General features: G+C 39.8%; 1 protein-coding gene across 2 annotated transcripts; it reads left to right on the top strand.

Moving 5' to 3' along the window:
- The first annotated feature begins 917 nt into the window (after positions 1-917).
- Positions 918-14,962, top strand: tspan1 (tetraspanin 1). Of its 2 annotated transcripts, none has more exons than XM_085983006.1 (8): positions 918-1,024; positions 4,903-4,980; positions 9,999-10,205; positions 10,780-10,854; positions 11,560-11,658; positions 12,765-12,905; positions 12,985-13,068; positions 13,620-14,962. In XM_085983006.1, the coding sequence occupies exons 1-8, from the start codon at positions 953-955 to the stop codon at positions 13,680-13,682; spliced, it is 819 nt and encodes a 272-aa protein (XP_085839132.1). In that variant the 5' UTR covers positions 918-952; the 3' UTR covers positions 13,683-14,962. The 2 variants fall into 2 exon arrangements, with proteins under 2 accessions (XP_085839132.1, XP_085839133.1); XM_085983007.1 differs by lacking the exon at positions 918-1,024 and adding an exon at positions 1,632-1,781.
- Positions 14,963-15,544: the final 582 nt, after the last annotated feature.

The raw sequence follows: 15,544 nt of genomic DNA, 5'->3' as shown, positions 1-15,544 counted from the left end.
GAGGAGTCTGTGTTCCATATATACATAGATTGTGAGGGGTTGCAGCCCCTCTTCCATTATTTGAAGGGGCTGCTCCTCAATTTTTGGCTGCACTTCAGTCCCACGCTCCTGATCTTTGGTCACCCAGTGCGGAGGGGAGCGGGCAGGTCGGAGGACCTCCTTGTGGGACTGCTCCTGGGCCTGGCCAAGAAAGCCATTAATTGGTCCTGGCAGCGGGCGAGCGAGGGGGTCGTCCGACCGGATTGCCTCCCCCTCTTCCGTGGCCATGTTCGCGCCCGGGTGGCCCTAGAGATGGAGCACGCGGTGTCCGCCGGCACGCTCGAGCTTTTTCGTGACCGGTGGGCGCCGCGGGGACTGGAGTGCATAATTAATCTGGACAACCAAATTTTAATTTGATTGGTGGAGGGCTATTTAAAAGGGTTATTGGGTTTTTTTTTTGTTAGTTAATTTGTGAACTTGTTTTTTGGTCAAATGAAAAGAGAGGGCCAGGCCAAAGTGGCCATTAACAGGTCCAGGCAGCGGGCAGTCGAGGGGGTCATTCGGCCCGATTGCCTGCCTCTCTCCTGCGGCTATGTTCGCGCCCGGGTGGCCCTGGAGATGGAGCACGCGGTGTCCGCCAGCACGCACGAGGCCTTCCGTGACCGGTGGGTGCCACGGGGACTGGAGTGCATCATCACCCCGGCCAATGTAATTTTAATTTGATTTGATAAGTTTTATTTAAAGTTCTGTTAATTTACAGTTAATTGTTTCAACAAAAAGAGGACCCCCCACTAGAATAAAAAAATCCACCCAATCCAAAAGAGCACACCCAGCTGAAGCAGTTAATGTGTCAATTAACACATTAAAAAAGAGGAATGAATGGCTCATTAAGAAAAGGATTGTGGGCTACATGGATAAGTACAAATAGAGATAGTTGAACACTAGAGTGTGAAAGCTTTGGAACTGTTGAAACATGAAGATCGCTGAACTATTAGGCCCATGGAAGCACTGTGTCAAGGAAGACAACTACTCTCGGAGGCATGATGTAAGGCATGAAGTTAGATAGCCATTCTGGACTTTTCTAGCACTTCTTTTGCAGGAAGTAAACTTTGTCAAATGGTTAGCTAGAATCCACGATGAAGGGGGTTATCTGGGAAAATAACTAAGTTTCTTTACCTCGTTTTGTAACTTAAGTATAACCATCAAGTAAAAAGCAGCTTGAGGTTTTTAAAGAAAAACGATAAATGTTACCATAACCGCGTGAAGTAGTTTCAGACGTAAGGAAACCAATTTGCAATACACTTAAACGGTCGGACAACAAAATTAAAATTTAATGTTAAGATTTATTTAAAGTTTGATTTATTTAAAGTTTTATTAATTTACAGACAATTTGTTTAAGCACCCAATTAAGAGTACACTTAAACGGTTCATTATGACGAGTTAATGGATTCTACATTTAAACATTTTCTGTGAGTCATACAAAAGATGTAACGTCAGGGTTTGCCTCATGGTCAGTCTTTCTATCACCTTCAAAAGGCCCCAACCCCCTCACTTGTACCAGTATGTAACCTAACCTGCTTTTTCAAGTAGGTCCAACCCACTTCCGATGGCAATTGGTTAAAAATGATGTCAAATTAAATCACGACCTAAAACCTCACCACCTTTTTAAATGTGATGTCAGTCAACAGGTGAGGCGTCTGCTGCTCCTGGACAAGCAGTTGTTGTTTCTTAAAATCGAAGGGGTGACTTAATTGTGTGCTCCGTCTGTTAGTTAAACCGTACTCAAAGTATTCTAAATAAAGGTATGTTCCCAAATACTGGTATTTCTAAACTTTTTTTTTACAAATTTAGAGCAGAGTGGCTTTTAACTGGTTTTCGTAACTTAAATTTAAAACGTTGACTATTTTTGTAATGCTTTAGCCTGTCAAAAGCTGACTTTTAAACTCTTGTGCGCGGTGTTAGAGAGAACTTAAAGTCGCGCCTTGTACATGAGCTGTTTCTAAATGCTGAAACTCGCCAGTGCAATGGCTTTTAGTCTTTGTTTAAAGTCCCACTCGGTGTTTGAATTCCCTCTGACGTGCAACAGGGGCATTGTGTGAAAGTGCCCTCGATTCAAGTGTTAAATGGTCTGAATTTAACCAGCATTTATTGCCTTTATTGTATCCACTAAGCTTGTATTTACTTTTCAACAATCTTGCCTGGAGCTAGTGTAAGTGGTTCCCCCGCAAAAGTTCTTTACAATGTAGAACAACTAATGGGAGGCAGCATCGTTTTAGACCTTGCTCAGTTGGCGATGTGCAACGTTCCCTGTAGCAGACTAGCTCTGACTAAAGCATTAAGTTGCCTTTGCGGAAGGGTGGGCTCCTCCCGTCTTTGCAAACCGGATTAAAGGAGGTTGTTGTCATTTTAGCAAACAAAATGCAATTGGTTCGCTACTCTAGAAACGCTAGAATGTATCGTAGCCTGAGACGGTTTAGAAACTCTCTCTCTCTCCGTTCCCTGAAGCTGTGCGGTCGATGCCCGTGAACAATCCGAGTCGCGCCAGCTCGCTACTCCCGCCATTTCGACTTCTGGGAATGTTTGGCTCAAGTTTCTCCTACACAACGGTTTCCCTCGTCACCTGTGTTAATTGCTGAAAGAAATGGTCGCGAAAATCTGCGCTCAGAAGTAATGTAACTGACAATTGGGGAAGCGAAGTTTTCACTTTCATGACTGACGTACGCAAATATGGAAAAAGTCTTGCCAAACACATCCATGGAGAGTTCATTGAGTGCAGCAAATAATTTGTAATTAAGTGGAAAAACAGATGCAAACTAGCTTTCTGTCGCACAATGTTAAATGTTACAAACGTTGTGAAGCGAGACTCCAGTCAGGAGTGATTGAATTGCTCGAGATGCGCTCCACTATCAATACTAGAAGCTGGATCGTACACCTGCCACTCGACTCCATAGCCACCTGGTGCAGTGTAGCCTGCCGTGTACTGCAGCAACTCACCAAATCAAGAAGGCTGAGCAGCAAGATCATGGACTCTCTCTCTCTCTCGCTCTCTCTCTAGTCGGGCGCTATCCTGACTTGGACATATACTACCGTTCCTTTATCAGTGGGCCCACCTAAATAAATTAATATAAGGACGACAGCACTTCAAAGGTATGGGCAAAAATGCAGCAGTCAGTGCCTGGCACCATTTGTTAAACTAGACAGACTGGGAGACTTGCTCAAGAGAGCCTACTCGCTGGGAGACTTGCTCAAGAGAGCCTACTCGCGGTGTAGGCTTTACCAGGTTATGAACTTGTCTCCAACTCATTCCCCTCGGTTGAAGAGTTAAGTTCCATCATCTAAAATGTAATTGGATCAATTAGTAATAACCTCAAACTGCAGTCAATCTTGCTTCAGAAAAGGAAGATCCAGTTTGACTGAAGACATCTTAAATGGACTAGTGAGCTGTACAATGTGGACTCGACAATTTTTTTTTTTTTAAAGGGCTTATTTATCAAACTTGGTTATGGGGAATTGGAGTAAACCTTGAATTAGTGAAATGTAGGTTTAAACTCCTGTTGGGAGTTGTCAAGTTGAGGGATAGCCTCTTTTTGCCCTTGGAAATCTGTTTTTATGCACCCCTACTGTTTACACTTTAGATAATGTTTGCATGCAGAAACTCCATGGCACCTTGCCCAAACTTGCATATGATGCCAAATAGGTACTTTTGGAGGCTGTTCAGAAACTGGACAAATATGTGGGGGTAAATGTAAACAAATCATTGAAGGTGATGGGATCGGTTGAGAAAGCAGTTAAAGCTTGAGGGATCCTGGGCTTCATAGAGGTAGGAGTGCAAAAGTGTGGAAGTTATGATGCACGTTTTATAAAAAAAACACTGGTTTGGCCTCAATTGTCAATTCTGGGCACCACACTTTTCGGAAGGATGTGAAAGCCTTGGAGAGGGTCAAAAATGATTCCAGGGATGAGGGACTTTATTAATGTGGATAGACTAGAGAAGCTGGGGTTGTTCTCATTGGAGCAGAAGAGACTGAGGATTTGCTAGAGGTGCTCAAAATAATGAGGGGTCTGGACGAGTAGATCAAGAAACTATTCCATTGGCAGAAGCGTTGAGAACCAGGGACACTGATTTTAAGGTGATTGGCAAAAGACCCAAAGGTGACATAAGAAACCTTTACTCAGCAAGTGGTTAAGATCTGGAATGCACTGCCTGACAGGGTGGTGGAGGCAGACTCATCCAACTCCTTTTTAATAGCAGCGATAAGTACCTGAGAAACATTTGCAGGGCAATGGGGAAAGGGTGGGGATGTGGGACTAGCTGAGGTGCTCTTGCAGAGTTGGCATAGGCTTGACTGGCCAAATGGCTGCATTCTGAGCTTTACTTTACATGTGTTCACATGGGTGATGGGAATGGTGTTGCATTAGCTGAAGATGGAGTTGTGCATCCCAATCTTGGTGTGACTTCAATCTTGGACTTGTTCAACAGGTCCACAATCAACAAAACTAATAGAATGCTGAACTTAACAGTGCAAGTCTGAGTCCTGCTCAAACTTTAGTAATTGAGCCTTGTGGCTACTGAAATAACTAAACCATAACTGTTGTCCCTTGTGTTGTGATATCTGACAACAAGGAAAGACTAGAGAAACTTTATCTTCAGTCTTGCCAGCCATCTGAGATTATATTGAAATATGTGAATGTGGGTTCATGTAGTAAAGTAAACTTAAGTCTGATATCTAGAAGCTCTTCACACAGTAATCAATACATAATGAATCTTCAGGAAGAGTTGTGGAGATTAAAGCCTGACAATGTAAACCATTTGATGTTTCAGTAGAAGGGGAACTTGGTCTTTCTAGATGGTTGAACTAATGAACAGAGGCTTTCATCTATAATTTAGAATTTCAATGGCTAACAAGAGTACTTTTTTTGTAGGCCTTTGCTTTTCAAGTGAAAATGGGGTGCTTTACATTTGTGAAGGTTATGATGATCCTATTCAATCTTGCCATCTTTGTAAGTATATACTAACACTTTTTTATAAAACAGACTAGAGTACATAATTGAGTTTAAATAAATGTGCCCACAACCTATAATGCATTTAATAGGTAGCTTATTGGCATGTGCCTCAACTTTCTTTTCCTTGAGCTCTTCATGTAGACGTTAACAAAGTATTTAATAATAATAGGCTGACTTTATACAGCGGATAGCTTCAGTGCTAGATTAGTCTTAAATGTTAAGCCCTTGCATTATTACTGTGCTCAATGTAATTTAAGGTATCTTGTTTTATGGTATCTTGGCTAAAGTGGAGTAAACTTCTTGCAAATCCTCCTACTGATTATTGTCAAACTTTTGTATTTGGTTTTGATATTGCATTGAGTGTACAGCACAAATAGACCATTTGGCCCATTATGCTCCACACAAGCCACCTCTCATCCTACTTCATCAAAGCATATCTTTGTATTCCTTTCTCCCTTTTGCTTATCCAACTTCCCCTTAAATCATCTATGCTATTTGCCTCAACTACTCCTTGTGGTAGCATGTTCCACTGTCTGGGTAAAGAAGTTTCTCCTGAATTTATTAGTGACTATCTACTATCTTGTATTTATGACATCTAGTTTTGGAATCTTCCCAAGATGAAACATTGTCTATCCTATTAAAGATTGCTTACCGGGTCACCCCTCAGCCTTTCCTAATCTTCAGTTCTGGTATCCTCCTGAATCTTCTTGCACCATTTCCAATGCCTTTTTTATAATAGAGACCAGAACTGTGCATAGTACAGTACTCAATTGTGTTCTAACCAAGATTTGACAAGTTTAACTTTGCTTTTAAGTTCTATCCCTCTAGAAATGAGTCCGTGCTTGATTTGCTTTTTCTTTGACCTTATTAACTTGCATTGCTACTTTGTTATTGTGCATCTGTACCCCAGGTTCCTTTTCTCCTCTACCCCATTCAGGCTCTTGTTATCCAAGCAGTATGTTGTCTCCTCATTCTTGCTACCAAAATGCACCATCTATATTAAAATTAATTTGCCAATTACACCATTCTGCAAGTTTATCAAAATTTTCTTGTATTTTGAAAGTGTACTTTCAATTAATGTTTAAAACAGTGGTCACCAGTCTTGATCCTTGTGGAACACCACTTCCACTTTTTTGCTAGCCTCAGGAGCTACTTGTAATCCTGACCCTCTTCTGCTACCTGTCCTTGAATCCACATACTCTAACCTTAGGTCATGAATTACCCTTGTCTACTGTTACTACTTCAAATTATACAAAGTTTGGTCAAGCATGACCTTCCTTTTTGAAATCTATGCTGACTACTCTTTCTAGAAACTGAAAATATAATTTTTTCTATTGCATCTTTTGAGTAAAGATTCAATTATTGTTCCTGCCACTGACATTAAGCTAACTGGTCTAGTTCCCTGGGCTTAAATCAAAATATAGTAATAACAGTAGTTGTCTGCCAGTCCTCTAGCATGATGTCCTTTCTAATGAATTGTTATACTGTATGTAGTAATGCCTCCTGCTATATCTCCTTCTCTCCCCTCCCCCCTCAACACGCTAATATGCAGTGAAGCAATCCATCCAGACCCAAGGATGTTAATTTATCTATTGCCTTCCTGCCCCTCTATTGCCTTCCTGCCCCATCAAAAAAAATATATAAAATAATGCTGTGCTCACCTTGTTGGTTTCCTTGGTAAGTAACTATTGAATATTTCTGTCATTACCTGTGAGTTTGTCTTGTGCATCCCTTAGTGGTGCTACCCCTATCCTGTGTTTTTTTTCTGTAGAATACTTTAGTTCTTTGTTTCTTCATGATTTTAATTTTGGAGTTCCACTCTGCTTTCCTAATTGTTTTTTGACTTTTTTGCTAATCTCTGCATATTCCCTTTGTCATTCCTTTCTTGTCTTGAGAACACAAGGAGCAGGAGTAGGCAATATGGCCCCTCAAGCCTGCTCTGCCATTCAATAAGACCACAGCTGATCTTTGACCTCCTTTCCTGCCATATCCCTTGATTCCCTTCATCTTGAATATACCTGACCTCTGAGCATCCACAGCCCTTCAGGGTAGAGAATTCCAAAGATTCACAACCTGAGTGAAGAAATTTCTCAGCTTGGTCCTAAATGGCCACCCCCTTGATATGTCAAGCCCTCTTAAGGATTTTGTACATTTCAATGAGATCACCCCTCACTCTGAAACTCCAGATACACACTAGACCCATTCTACTCCATCTCTTCTCATAGGACAACCTTCTCATCCCAGAAATCAATCTAGTGAACTTCCATTGCACCCCCTCTAAAGGCAAGTATATCCTGCCTTAAGAAGACCAAAACTCTCTACACTACTCCAGGTGTGGTCTCCAGACCCTATATAATTGCAACCAGCCTTCCTTGCTCTTGTACTCTAACCCCCTTGCAATAAAGGCTAACATCATTTGCCTGCCTAATTAATTGCTTGCTGTACCTGCATGTTAACTTTGATTCATGTATGAGGACACTCAAATCCCTCTGCATACCAACATTTACTAGTCTTACCTTTAAAGTGTATTCTGCTTTTCTATTCTTGCTACCAAAATGGATAATTTCACATTTTCCCACATTATACTCCATCTGCCACCTTACTTAACCTATCTATATCTCTTTGCATCTCATAGCTTACTTTCCCACCTAGCTTTGTAACAAACTTGGATACATTAGCTGAGGCCCCAGCACTGATCCTTGCAGCACCCCACTAGTTGCAGCCTGCCAACCCAAAAATGACCTGTTTATTCCTACTCTTAACCCTCAATCTGTGCTAATATTGCCTGCAATCCATGACCCCTAATCTTGCATGGCACCTTATTGGATGCCTTTTTAAAAATCCCAAAACTAATCCATTGGTTTCCTCCTTATACCCTGCTAGCTACACCCTCAATTCTAAGTTTGTCAAACACTATTCCCTTTCATAAAACAATGTTGACTGTCTTCATCCATGGCATTTCATTATTGGCTAGTTTGTTGTTTTTTAGTGGAATATATTTGTCCAAACTCTATTGAAATAGTTCCCATTGTCTCAAATTCCATTCTCATCTCCTCCAAAATTGGCTTTTATTTTCAACATTAACTTTATTCCAATTTACTTTGGTCTTTGTCTTGCTTGTGTCTCAATCATTGTTTTAAACCTTATGATCACCATTGCATAGATGTTCCTCTATGCTTGCTTGTCTGCTCTGGTTTGTTTCCCATTACTAAATCCATTAGTGATTCCTCTGGCTTCTTGCATACTGGGTAAGAGTCCTGGACATACTGTTAACTCCATTCCTTTTCCCCCTTCACTACCTCCACTTGCCAGTTTTTTGGGGGGTAGTTGAAATCTTGTGATTATTCTGTCTCTTACAAATTCTGTCTCTTACAAATGTAGGAATAATTTGGACTCGGATGTGGCCTAGGATATGAAGTTTAACATATTTTCATGCAATTGTACTGCTATTGCCATACTTGAAGCTTATGAACTTTATTTGATCACCATTTTAATCTTCTTGCAAACTTATTTCTGAAGTCCAAAGCAAGAGGGAACAATCTTCCCATTTTTGTGTACCTTGGCTCATTTGGATTAACACATTGATTCAGGCACCCATCATATCACTTGGTTGTACAAACAAAATTGCCCAAAGCCCCATTCCAAAGACTTGAGCATGTAATGTAGGCTGGCACATTAGTGCTACCCTATTGGAAGTGCTGTCTTTTGGATAAGAAGTTAACTAAGTCCCTATCTGCCTGTTCAGCTGGCAGTTGGAGAGCAGGAGTGATCAACATTATCATGCAAGCAACACCACTAAACCGACTATAATCTGGTCACAAATCTCAACTTTTTATGGGACCCCTTGTTTTGTCCAAATTGGCTGCATTTGCCTACATTACAACAGCACTTTGTACTGTGAGGACATGAACAGTGCTAGACAGGTGGCATGAATTTATTAAAAAAAAAAAAAAAAAGTTTGCTCCAATGAATAAATAGCCCATGTTTCAAATTCTTGGTGATATATTGGCCCAGATTTTACAAGGCCTATGACTGCATACACTCAGGTGCTGTGAATGGCCCTGCAAGTTCTGGGTTTCTGCATGTGATGCACATGCACAAAAACCCAGAACTTGCAATCTGTCAAGTTTTTTTGCTTGGACAGATCCACCACATCTGCTGTAAATTCACTTGTGCTAGTGCAGAGTTGGGCTATTTGGCAACTACTGCCCAGCAATTGCCCACAAAACCCTTACTCCTAGTAAAAGCAAGTGCAAGTCCTTTTTGCTAGCATGAGGGTTAAAATAAATGTTAATTATTTAAACATTCTCTTGCATTTAAAATTAGTTCAGGTAAATTTTGTCCATTTAAAATTTTTTATTAAATGGTTTTTAATTGTCTTTTATTTCAGTTTTATGAAATTTTATTTTAGGTGATTTTTATCATGCTTATGAGGATTCTGTCAATGGACTCTCTAAGCATAATTGAAATACCCATTTATCATTTTGACCTGGCCCATGTGATCCAGAGATGCTTGTGAACCACATGTGCCCCTGGGATGTGTGGGCCTTCATGCAGGCATACACCTGCAGGCCCAGGACTGCGAGTCCAAAGCTCTGGCGACATGAGGTGAGTTCATAGTTTTTGGCTTGGAGGCGTGTGTGGGTGGTGAACTTCTGACGCAGTCAATGTCTCCTTTACTATATAAATTTGACTACTTGAACTTGAGATTTTAAAAAGCTTAATTTTAATTAACTCTTGCATGAGTTGTCCTTTGTATTAAACTGAAAATGATGGAAATACTCAACTTATACTGCCTGACCTGTTAACATTTCAGGTTGATGACCACTTGCCAGAATCTGAATGACAGGTCATCAACCTGAAATGTTAGTTCTGTTTCTCCACAGATGCTAACTAACCTAGCATTTGTTATTTCATATTTCCAGCATCTGCAGTATTCTTGTCATTTGTAGACCTGTTGATTTTCGTGCCAAGTTTTTGATGGTGGTTAATGTCTTGTTTCATTCCTCCTTCAGATTGCTGGTGGAGCTCTGTTGGGTGTCGGAATATGGGTTAGCGTGGATGGAAGCTCTTTCTTAAAAGTTATTGGCCCTATATCTTCTCAAGCAATGCAATTTGTCAACGTTGGTTACTTCTGCATAGCAATTGGTGCTGTGTTAGTTCTCATTGGATTTTTGGGATGTTGTGGAGCACAGAAGGAAAGCAAGTGTCTGTTAATACTGGTATGTACAAAATGCTGAGTAGGCAAAACTGGTATGTGGGGAAAGTAAGGTCATGCAAGGATATTTTCTGAAGTACTAAACTGAAGGCAGTTTAGATGTCAGATCACAATGCTAGTGCATGGGTACAAAAAGCCTAATTGAATGTTGACCTTTACTTCATGAGGCTGGAATAGAAGGTACAGATTTGTCTTGATCTAATTGAACAGTGGAACAGGCTTAATGGCCTCTTCCTGTTCCTATTAAAGAACACTAACTTGAGCAATGTGATGGTATCTCAGGTACTTGCATTGAACTGAACTCGTGTATCTGCATGCCTCTATTCAGTGTCCATTTTGGGAACACTTCATTTAATGTATAGCAAGTCAAATGGAATAACCCAACCAGCTACTATGTAAAGCAGCACCTCAATCAGCAAAATGTGCCATGAGGGCTATTCTAGCTTGAATAAAATAACTGGTGGCCTTGGGTATACCAGCATAACTTGAGCAGTTTTAATTTGAGCTGTTTTGAGGTCTGTCATGATACAACTTTTTTGTATGAGCAGCTGATAATAATTTTGTTTTCATCTTCCTAGTTCTTTGCCATTGTTCTGATCATCTTTATTGCTGAGATTGCTGCTGCTGTTGTGGCTTTGGTGTATTCTTCCTTTGTAAGTATAAAAGCTGTTATCTACTGTTATCTAACTGTACAATGAATTATGCAGGATACCCAAGTTGCATTTAACTCCATATTGCTACATTTAACATTGGTAACAGTACATTATGAAAAATCAGTTCAGTCTACAAACATAATTAATTGCCTTCAATTATTCCTACTAGCAGCAATTCACCTAGTGTTGCACAGCTAAATGTTTTCTCAAGACATAATTCAAGTTTGGAAGCCCAATCTGTTAGTTTCAGTTCAAGTGGGATATAAATGGCATGTGCCTGATGTGGCAGCACTACTGTTTCTGAACTTATTGGAATAAGTATTAAGCAAGCAGTCAAATAAATGTGATTAACAAGCAAGACTGTAATGGTGTAAATTGTCACTTTAATTTGTGAATTTGCATATCAAATCTGCCCTGCAATTAACCTATAGTTGGTTATACTGGATTTAATGGTAATGTTTGGATTTTTATTGATGATTTTCCACTAATGGTGCTGCTGCATGAGCTTTCTTCACAGGGATTAAGACCTGCAATATAAGTGACCAGGAGTGCTTGAGCCTACTATGCACTAGATTAAGACTGTTTAACTCATTTGACTTGGTCTAGGAGCTGACTGCTTTTTTTGTTTTGTCATTCTCGGTTCCACTTGATAACTGCCACCATGTCTACTTTTGAAGGCTTCAAGTAACCTTTTTTTTTTTGTAGGCAGAAAGTGTTCTTCGAGCGTGGGTTGTACCAGTATTGAAGAGTGACTATGGAAGACAAAAAGACGTGACTGGCATCTGGAATACTACAATGAAAGAAGTAATTGTTCCCTTCCATTGTAGATGACAAGTGAGGCTATAAATTTCCACTTGGTCTCAACTGCCCCTCTGCAATCTAAACTAATTGATAATTACCCGGATCAGCCATGATCTCATTGAATGGCAGAACAGGCTTATGGAGCTGAATGACCTACTCTTGTTTCTATGCTCTAGAAATGGGTCTTCTGTTGGCTGAACTTAAATCTCCAGTGGACTTGGAGAGTTCACTTACAACTAACATGAGCTCCCCTCCATATAGAACATGGAATGCTTTATCCCCTGTGGCTAAGACATACCCTGTTGTATACTATAACTAAAAGTAAATTGGATAGTATCTGAATATAAAAGGGTGGGGAAATGGGATTTGACAAGCTAGTGCCAGCAGAAGCATGATTGGATAAATGGTCTTCTGTGCTGTAATCTCTATTGGGTGGTGGAGGGAGAGAACATCTTTTTTATAAGCCCATAATGTTCACTGAATTGAGGCATGTATCTGCATATACTGCATGAATCCTAAAAGTAGGAAAAGTTCAAAACTAATTTTAGTCTTGCAGTTCTAGTATCCTCAAGATGTCTCCAATGTTTGGTAGGGGATTGGGCAGGGGGTGGAATTGCATGCAGAACCAAAGGAAAGCTAATAGTTGGAGCCTAAAAGCAGGAAGGGAAGTTGCAGCTGAAGGGTCTAGGGAGGATGTTCAGACTACAAAATGTAATGGCTGGTTAAAAATCAATCTCCAATGACGAAGCAGGGATCAAGGAAGAGCCTGGTGTTGAGCAGTTGGTGTGCAGGCATGGAAGACCAGAGGTGATCACTAAGGTGGGATGAAGTTGAGAAAAGGACTCGCAATTGAGACTTTTTTTAGGGTAGGCATAATCAGTGGAACTTGGAAACGATGGGGTAATGGAGTGTAGAACTTTGTGTAGAGGGGAGATGGCCTGAAATGTTCTAATGAGATGTAGCTTGGGGAGCCTGGAAGACCATCAGATTTGTGTTCTAACTTCGTAACCTCAAAGCTCCCATGTCTAATTATACTCTTGGAAGAAGTATCTCTAAAGCTTAATGTGGGAATTGTACCTCTGCTCAGTATCTTTTTCCCTCCCTTGCAGCTGAAATGTTGTGGCTTTACCAACTACACAGATTTTTCTGATTCCTATTACTTCAATAATAACCACAACTTTCCACCATTCTGTTGCAATTCAAATTCAAGTACTTGTAATGAGACTGCAGCAGCTACAAGCCAAATACAGGTATGATTTTTTTTTATTCTTGCTCCATTAATAATGGTTGTGCTATAATGCCCATTTAACAACAAAACTTTCTGTTTAGGGATGTTTTCGTCAACTTTTTGACATTTTGAAGGAGAATGCTAACATTGTTGGTGGGATTGCAGCAGGGATCTGTGCACTAGAGGTAAGATGCTTTGTTCTAAACTCAAATGTTCAGAAATGGAAACTCTGTACTTGTAAATCTTGCCAAAGCAGACTGTTTTAGATCATCTAAATAGGCTTGTACCTATGGAATAATGAGTGGTATTTTTAAGTATTTAATTTGCATAATACTGTAAGGTTGTGACTAACTACATTCCAGAGCCAGCCCCTCACTTAGCCAAAAGCTATGAACTTGCCAAATGTGCATATCAAAGTAACCTCCAACTTGAATGGTGACATAAGCAGGGTTGGCTGAATGATTGACTGTGCAGTGACTTTGACCTCTTGCCTAAAGTCACAGCACCAAGCAGTGTAAACTTATTGGCCTTTGGTTTAGAGTTTGCAGATGCACTTGAATGTTAACTGTTCAACTGGATGGCCTTTAGGAGGGTACCAGCAGAGAAAAGATGTAACTTGTTGGCAATGAAGTTCCATAACCCTAAATATAATCATTGAGCAGCCACAAGTTTGGCTTGCTGTGTTTGCACTAATTACATTTGTTGGGTATCTTGAATTTTTAAATTATTTTTGCAGATTGCTGCAATGGTGGTATCCATGTATTTGTACTGCAAGATTGATGGGAAGACTGAAGTATGAGAGCCAACCTATCAAGACTTTGCTTGCAAGTTTCTACATTGTTTTATGTGGACTTGTCTTGTGGGGGGAAATAATGAAACTTCCAGTGCCATATAGTGCATGATTGTTTAATGGTACTTGGAGTTGAATTTTTTCTTCAGGCACTCTAGCTTATGCACTTTTTACAGTAATGCATGTAAATATTAAATTTGCACTCTGAACTTCTAATCAACATAGGTTATTTTGATCTAGCAAATTGGAATGATCTACAGGTTTTTTTATAGGCAAGTATGTGCTAGTACATAAGTTGCATTAATTGGACTAGACTTGTGAACTTGTATTCCTAAAAAAATTTCTACTGTCATGATTTCCATTTACCAGTCATGAATGTTTAAATTTTGATTGTTTTTTGGTGTGGTTCCCCCTTATTGCATTCATTGACTGCATGGGCAGTAAGTGTTAATCCTGTCAATTGACAAATGCCTGAACTTCACTATTGAGGGCAAAATATCCACTCTACAAGATAGTGGTTTTTTTTCCTCGTGCATGTACTCACCACCAGCACTTTACAAATTATAGCAAAAATGTGTTTTGGGAACTTGGATACAATATTTTTTTCTGAAGGGAAATTCACATTAAACTGCATAAACTTGTCTCTACACAGCTTAACTACTAAAAGGGAGGTAGAGAGAGAGAAGACCACTTGATGTGTAGTATGTGTATATAGTCCTGACTACAATAGCTGTTCATTAAACAGTCTTAACTATTGAACTAAATGATTTGTGTAGCATGTACAGGATAAAGCCACCATTCTGGGTATATATGGCATCTGATATGAGCAAAATCAAATGCAAGTCTTTGCATTTTAATTATGGCTTTGTTTGATTAAAAACTGAACTTTCAAAATGGAAACTTGAATTTGTATAGGTAAATTTTAACTATTTGGAAGTTTTGCCACTTTAAATTATGAACCAAATGAAGTTGTATTACATTGGAACAGTACAAAATTTAGATGTATATTGGGAGTTGAAACCAATCTCTAGGTTTGGGGGGTGGGGTGCAAGGGTGTTCTCTACTTACTATCTTGTAAGTTTTTAGTTCTGTTCTGATGTGTTGTATCACCAGTTGCCCCTCTCCCTATCTGGGAGGAGACAGAAGAAACAGTAATATGAAAGCCAAGGATTGCAGTCACCTACAAACTATGTAAATTGTAATGTTGTATACTCTGTTGCTAGGAGTGTAAAAGCTAGGTATAGCAGTGTACAAAACTAAATAATAAATACAACCAATTTTAAAAATAACTTGCTCAGTTATTACAGCAATATGTCAGCATTCTCAATAACTTGCTTCTCTGAAGACTAGAATTTAAACCATGTGGGTACAGTAGTAGTGGTTGCATTACTGATGTGAGTTTGAATGCCACATGGCAGTTTTGAGAATTTGTATAAAAATAATCAAAAGTTGGTATCAGTAAACTGACCCTGAAGCTGTCATTGTTGTAAAAACTAAATTGGTTTGACCTTTTTTAGGAACAAAATCCTGTTGTGGTCTGGCCAATGGCTCAAGTCAACTGGTTGACACCTAACTGCCTACTGAAATGGCCTAGCAAGCTGCTTGTATCAAACTGCTACCAGTGGTTCAGGAAGAAGGCCAACCACCACCTTCTCAAAACAACTAGGAATGGACCATAAATACTGGCCTTGCCAGTGATACTCATCCAATGAATAAAATGACAGATAATTGTGTAAATGGTTTTCCAACCCATTTTATAAATGGAAACTCAATTTCTTTAGGGATGAGAATTCTTCATTTTAAGGGAAAGGGTACTTGTGAATGTAAGGAGGCATACTTTTCTCATGGCTCACTAACATGGCACCTCTTCA

Source organism: Somniosus microcephalus, chromosome 3 (assembly GCF_052327205.1).
Source record: "Somniosus microcephalus isolate GS21.2 chromosome 3, FLI_Smic_1.0, whole genome shotgun sequence".
NCBI lineage: Eukaryota > Metazoa > Chordata > Chondrichthyes > Squaliformes > Somniosidae > Somniosus > Somniosus microcephalus.
Note: the sequence above shows the minus strand (reverse complement) of the source record. Positions and strands in the feature narration are given on the sequence as shown.

Coding starts and splice junctions, on each gene's coding strand:
- tspan1 (XM_085983006.1), top strand. CDS start 953: ATGAAGATCGCTGAACTATTAGGCCCATGGAAGCACTGTGTCAAGGAA. Junction 10,206..10,779: donor GCAAGTGTCTGTTAATACTG/GTATGTACAAAA, acceptor TCATCTTCCTAG/TTCTTTGCCATTGTTCTGAT. Junction 13,069..13,619: donor CAGGGATCTGTGCACTAGAG/GTAAGATGCTTT, acceptor TTATTTTTGCAG/ATTGCTGCAATGGTGGTATC.